Source organism: Astatotilapia calliptera, chromosome 3 (assembly GCF_900246225.1).
Source record: "Astatotilapia calliptera chromosome 3, fAstCal1.2, whole genome shotgun sequence".
NCBI classification, from domain to species: Eukaryota; Metazoa; Chordata; class Actinopteri; order Cichliformes; family Cichlidae; genus Astatotilapia; species Astatotilapia calliptera.
Window position 1 is genome coordinate 40861019 of NC_039304.1, and position 6089 is coordinate 40867107.

Here is a 6089-nt window from a genome sequence, read left to right on the forward strand (position 1 = left end):
CTCTGACCTTACACTTGAGACAGTTTGGAGATGTTCCCATATTATACTTCCTATAAATATATGGAGAAATATACACATTGTGCAAATTTAGTACTGCAGTTCTTTAAATCGGTTACAAACCGAAGGAGCAGGATTTTGTCCCATGCCTGTATATCTATTTCACATTTAAGCAGCGTCCCCCAAGATTTTCTCAACCATGCCAATTTATCCACAATTAGGGCATAAATCTCGGAATAAAACTTTGATACAAAATGTTTATGCTCCCTGTTATCCAGAAAGAATTTCTCCAACCAAATTATTTAAATGTTTTTAAGTCACTCTTGAAAACCCACCTCTTTACCCTGGCCTTTGACACCACGTGAAATGTTGCTTTTTATTTTTATTTTTAATTTTTATTTTAGTTATTTTTAGTTGATTCAATGCTGTTTTATCTTGTTTTTCTTTTAATATATGACTGTTTTAATTTCATGCATTATGTGTTTTATTTATTTATTTTTGCTGTTTTCTGTTATTCTATTGTTTTTAACTTATTTTCTGTACAGCACTTTGGACCTGTGCTGGGTATTTTAAAGTTCTTTATAAATAAAATTGGATTGGAAGTTAGTTACAATTAGAAGCTGTGCAGACTGTTATCAATGAATAATAAAAGGTTATTTTATTTATAAAGTAACATGTCAGGTAAAGTTCTTCATGTTTGTATTGAACTTGAGTAAATGTGTTGATCTAGTTTCCAACAGTTCCAGCAAACACATGGAGCAACACAACGAGAACACACAGAGAGGAGAAGTGAGTGAAGTGGATCAGGTTTTCACCACTGCAAAACACACCCACACATGTCGGGGAAGTGGGAGGGGCAGTAGGAGGAGCAGTGGTTTGTAATGAACTGTGTGGGGAGGTGAAGGTAACAAAGCCTGGTGGTGTCCCTGTAACTGTGTCGCTGATCCATTTCTGGTACTGGGACACAGGAGTGTAGACTGAAGGAGATGCTGTACATCCAGGCACACTGAAAACTCCACTCTGGAGCCAGACTGATTTACTCTGAGTCATGAGTGGCGCTCCAAGTTTATCCTGTGGAAAGACAGTGATGAAAGTTATTAGGACAGATACAGATGTGTAACTCTTAGAAGTTGACCTTTTTCACCTGAGAAAGTTTTAACTTTGTTGGTAGTTTTGCTACAAACTGCTCAAATAAATTAAGGGAGTAGCTGATCATCACAGTATATCACAGTCCGTAAAACTTAATGGATGTCAGTCTGTCCAGTTAGGAAACATGAACCACTGTGAATCCACTTCAGCTGCTTTGGTGCAAATGAAAGTGACGATTCCACAGACAGAAAGTTTCAGACAGCTCTTTTAAAGGAATCAGTTTCATTAAATAAATTAGTTTTTTTTTTAAAGAAAAAAAGACCTTTGATTAAATATGAATATTAATATTTATAGACAACGACAGTAAAACAAGTAAACCAAAGTGTGAGTAAAGATGAGATTATCTCAGTGACAGTCAACAACAGATTATAGTAAATAAAGTTGTGGTCACCCAACATGAATTCGTCTTTGTAGCACAGATGATGCTGTCTGGGATCCATGGAAATCTGGCTTTGCACACATCGTTTCCCACTACTGATACTTTTTCCTCCTGCAGGTTATACCTGAATGCCTCTGTTTGGAGAGAATTTAAACATCAAGCTTTTCTAAAGACTCCAACATAATGCTGTAAAATCAAATAAATATTTTATGATTTACCAATGTCACCAAAGCCGATGGCCCAGCTGCTCGTCTCGTTGTTGAAAGTGCTGTTTTCTGAGGCCAAGCAGATCGGCTGAATGTAGTCTGTGAAATTCACAGGAGCCGACAACTTCAGAAGACAAATATTGTTCTCACGAGTCGACGAGTTGAATCCAGGATGGCAGGTGGCGTTTATCACGTTCAGCCTCACTTTATTTGGGTCTGGATCTAACGGGCTGTTGCTGCCCAGCAAGACCACCATGCTACTGTAATCCCTTCACACACAACAGATATTTTTATTGTGCCTCATGTTGATCATTGTCACAGAGCAAAGCAGTCAATGTCACGAGTTTCCTTTTTCCTTTCAGCCCTTTGTCGTGTGTGTGTGTGTGTGTGTGTGTGTGTGTGTGTGTGTGTGTGTGCGCGCGCAGGTGGTTGAACCTGCTGGCGCACTACATAAATGAGTAATTAACTCTGATGGTCAGATTCATCCATAACACTGAGTAAGTTTATGTTTCAGGTGCTGCATGGAGATCTAGTGTTTGTAGAGGAGCAAGCTCAACAAACATCAGCAAACACACAAACTGTTTCTAAAATCAGATCTTGGATCAGTGATTGTGCTGCTGATAATTCTGTGTTTTTCAAAGGTTGCATGAAAGCATCAGATTAGTTCAGGTTAAACTGGTTAGTTTGCAGGACTATGGTGAAGGTTACAGAGCTGCTCTGTGTTGGGCTGGTGCAGAGCGTGGTCAGTGTTAGAGTGCAGACACCAAAGTCAATTTATGCCAATCCTTAAGTTCTCTTTTGAATGCTGACATTAGAGAGTGCAGGGTTTGGCTATCAGCCGCAGAGCTCATGTAGCTCATGTAAATCTGTTTATATTTTTTTGAAGTGAGCAGCGACTGTGACGTGAGGTCAGCTGATCACAGCCTGCACACAAAGAAAACTCACAAAACAATTGACTGTGTGACTGAGTCTTTCCCATCATGTGTTCATTAATGAGCCTTACAGAGGTGCGTAGTTGTATTTATTAGCAGCAGGTTCCCCGTTTAAAGTCTTTATGCTAAGCTAACCATCTTCTGACATGAACGGACAGAATGATCAATATTTTCATGTGACAGCATATCTTTGACAAATCAATGCTCCGAAAAAACAATGACTTGGATGTGTGGTGTAATTGCATTGTACAGTAGATGTTAATGCAGCCGGTCAGTGTAGTTAGGCTGATGGCAGCTAGAGGGCGAGACCAGTGTGTTTTTGTATAGAATGTTATGTTATATGTGGGCAGAGCAAGAACAAGAAAATAAAGTGTGGTTATGAATCGTACAGCGTATAATTGAATAACACGACAGGATGAAATTAAATTACTGTGATATCTGGTTTGATTGTTGTGCAGAAAACTCTGTACTTTGCAGTTCAGCAATTTGTGCAACAGCTTGTTGTTTTTAAATGTTAAAATAAGTGAGGAAATATCTTTTAAAAAAATATCTCTAGTGCACATAAATATTACACTTCACCTTCATCATCATATTACGCCTCAACAAAGTATAAACTTGCAGCAGTGACTCACTCTGATACAGAGGATGCAGCTGTCAGCACCCACTGGTCGGTGATCAGAGACCCTGCAGAAAAAGTGTCTACAGCAGTGAACCAGGGCCAACTTCCTGGTGCAGCATCACGAACTCCTGTGATGCTGCTGCTGTTCACAGCACTGCTGCCACATGCTGACAAGAGAAGAGAGAGCACAGCTAAACAGATCAGCCACCACATTAAAACCACTCAGAGAGATAACACTGATCAACGCTCTGCTGGGAGATCCTGAGCAGTGACATTCATGTGGCTGTTATTTTAACATTAGACTGTGGTTTACATGTGATCCACAAATGTTCCTCCTCTGTGTCAGAAAACTGGAAGATTTTACTGAACAAAATCACATCACAGTTTATAGAAAAACCAAAGTCAGCACACTCTGTCACTGAAACAAATGTGGACCTCACAGTTTTATATGTGCTCATTACTGTACAGCTGACAGAAGGAAGACAAGGTTCAAATGTCTTTGGATGCTTACTGGGCTGCTGTGAGTGACAACCTGGAAATGAGAACACACAGACAAACCTGTTAAACCTGTGAAAGTAAGCACTGACTGCTTTCTTCGAACTTGAAGAACTGATCACACTAAACACAACACTTTTTAGGGGAGGGGATTGTAGATCTTTAGGTCTAGTTTCTATATTTAAAACAGCTTTTAAGAAAATCTGCATCTTTTCTGAGACAAACTTCAACTTTTCATTGATGATGTTGATAATTTTGACATAAAACCTTTAAACATTAACCCACCAGTTCATGTCTTTGCTTTGAAGAAAGAGAACAACCAATCAAATCATTTTCTCACCTTTGCAGAAGAAAATGATCACCACAGTGAAGCAGCACACAAACTGTTGGAGAGCCATGGTTAACTGCACCTCTTTCAGGTCATCTTAGACTTTAAATATGTCAAATTTATGTCGAGCTCCGCCTGTTCCTAGCAGTCATCAGGGCCCCACCAAAGAATCCAGTCAGACTCGTTGGTCTTTGTGCTTTTTGACCGCAGTTAAGCATGATTCACTGAAATTTGGGGCAGGTTCAGTTTTCAGTTCAGTTTTATTTATACAGCCCCAAATCAACAACAGTCACCTGCTACTGTAAGGTAGACCCTACAGTAGCAGGTGAAAGTCCCCACACAGCAGACTGCAATCAGACCTGATCAGTTTGTTACTGTCACTGACGGTGTCATAGTTTTGGGATATGTCACGCACATTTTAAGGCACAGATGACACTTTTTAGGTTACAAAAAATCTGGTTATTTGTCGGGCCTTTGGTACTCTTGGGGCCCGGTTGTCCCGGTTTCACCTCTGTCTACCTTCAGGCTTCTGGGGGGGGGGCGTCGCTGCAGCTTCAACACCCTCATTATCACATATATTTGTGACACTCTCTCACTCACACACACAATAAGAAGATTGTTGATTTATGTATTTCTCATTTTTGTGTCCCACATGTCGTATCTTTGTTTTGGTTTTCGGTCTGTTACAGGTGCAGCAGTTGGCGATACATTTTATTTGCTTGTATCAGCGAGCCGTCAGACAGGTTTCTTTTTTGTCTTTCCTCTGATTTGGTTTAGTGACCAGCCCACTCTGCTCACAGGATTTCTGCTCTTAGTGGGTTTAAGAACAGCAGGCTGGCTCTCACAACTGGATCTTCAGCACAGCAGGTGGGTGTCTGTGACTAACAGGCAGGTCAACAGCTAAAAGTGAACCGAGAGAAAGTTTAAACAGTGAAGCAGCCACCGCACTGACTGAGTAACATAACAATTTGATGAAGTATGACGAGGAGAGGTGCAGGTTACATACCACTCAAGAACAGCCACTTCTAGAGGAGGGAGGCCTTGGGCTTTGAATGCTTAGATAGAGTAGGAAAGCATTATACAAGAACCAGTTTACTGTTTAATGTTTAATGTCGTCTCTGTTGTTTCTAACACAAAGACCAGCAGACAAACAAACCCATGAGGATCTCCTGCAGAGCGATGAAGCTAGAAACGAGCTGCACTGAAATGTCACCTGATTCTTGAGTCTGTTGTTACTGTTACAGTTTGAGTTGATGGTTCAATCCCCAAAGAAAAATGAATACAGGAGAAAATGTAACTACAACGAAGCTAAAGTGCAATTATTTTTATTAAACTGTAACTGAGTAATTTTATTAACTAATGTGGTTTGGAATACAGTTTGAGGTGCTGGAAAATGTCTGTTTGGTGCCAAATAGCTGATGTGGCTAATGTTTTCTTGTTCCTTTATATTAATAATGGTACAAACACTATGTGCTGTATTTGTCACTTAACACTTTACAACTTGATGAGATAAAATATTTTCTAAGAAGTTAATATATTTTCAAGTGTTTTATACTGAGCAGTGTGAACAGGGACTCGAATTATTCTGTATTTACTTCCTGTTATGATAAAAAAAAAGTACACAACTGTCAGAATCTGAACTCCAAACTGAAAAAATCTTGACTTGAACTGGTTCTGCTCACTGATGAAGATTTATGCATTTATGCATCTCTCTATATATTGTCTGCTTGCTGTTTTGTCCTGATGTCTTTGCAAAGTTTTTTTTTACCCCTGCACAGTTGGAATGCTGAACCAAAATTTAGTTTTACATGTACAATCACAATAAAGGTTTATTATATTTGATTATATAAGATGAGCAGAAAGCTCTTAAAGCACAAATGTGGATCATTGTTATTACTGTAGAGTCTTTACCTCACAATATAAAGTGCTTTGAGGCCCCTGTTGTTGTTTTGTGATATATAAATAAAACTGAATTTGAGTTTGG

At 39.3% G+C, this 6089-nt stretch overlaps 1 protein-coding gene across 1 annotated transcript; it reads right to left on the bottom strand.

Moving 5' to 3' along the window:
• Positions 1-568: 568 nt before the first annotated feature.
• Positions 569-4175, bottom strand: LOC113019558 (chymotrypsin-like protease CTRL-1). The gene is made up of 6 exons (XM_026163315.1): positions 4118-4175; positions 3794-3814; positions 3296-3449; positions 1744-2000; positions 1538-1659; positions 569-1068 (listed from the first exon to the last, which is right to left on the bottom strand). Exons 1-6 carry the CDS (start codon positions 4173-4175, stop codon positions 724-726), a joined length of 957 nt encoding a protein of 318 aa, XP_026019100.1. The 3' UTR covers positions 569-723.
• Between the last annotated feature and the right edge of the window lie 1914 nt (positions 4176-6089).

Excerpts from the sequence above, each read along its gene's own strand:
- LOC113019558 (XM_026163315.1), bottom strand. The coding sequence starts at position 4,175 with ATGGCTCTCCAACAGTTTGTGTGCTGCTTCACTGTGGTGATCATTTTC. Across the intron at positions 3,450-3,793 it reads TTGTCACTCACAGCAGCCCA|CATGTGGCAGCAGTGCTGTG; the intron begins GTAAGCATCCAA and ends TTCTCTTGTCAG. Across the intron at positions 2,001-3,295 it reads GCTGCATCCTCTGTATCAGA|GGATTACAGTAGCATGGTGG; the intron begins GTGAGTCACTGC and ends TTGTGTGTGAAG.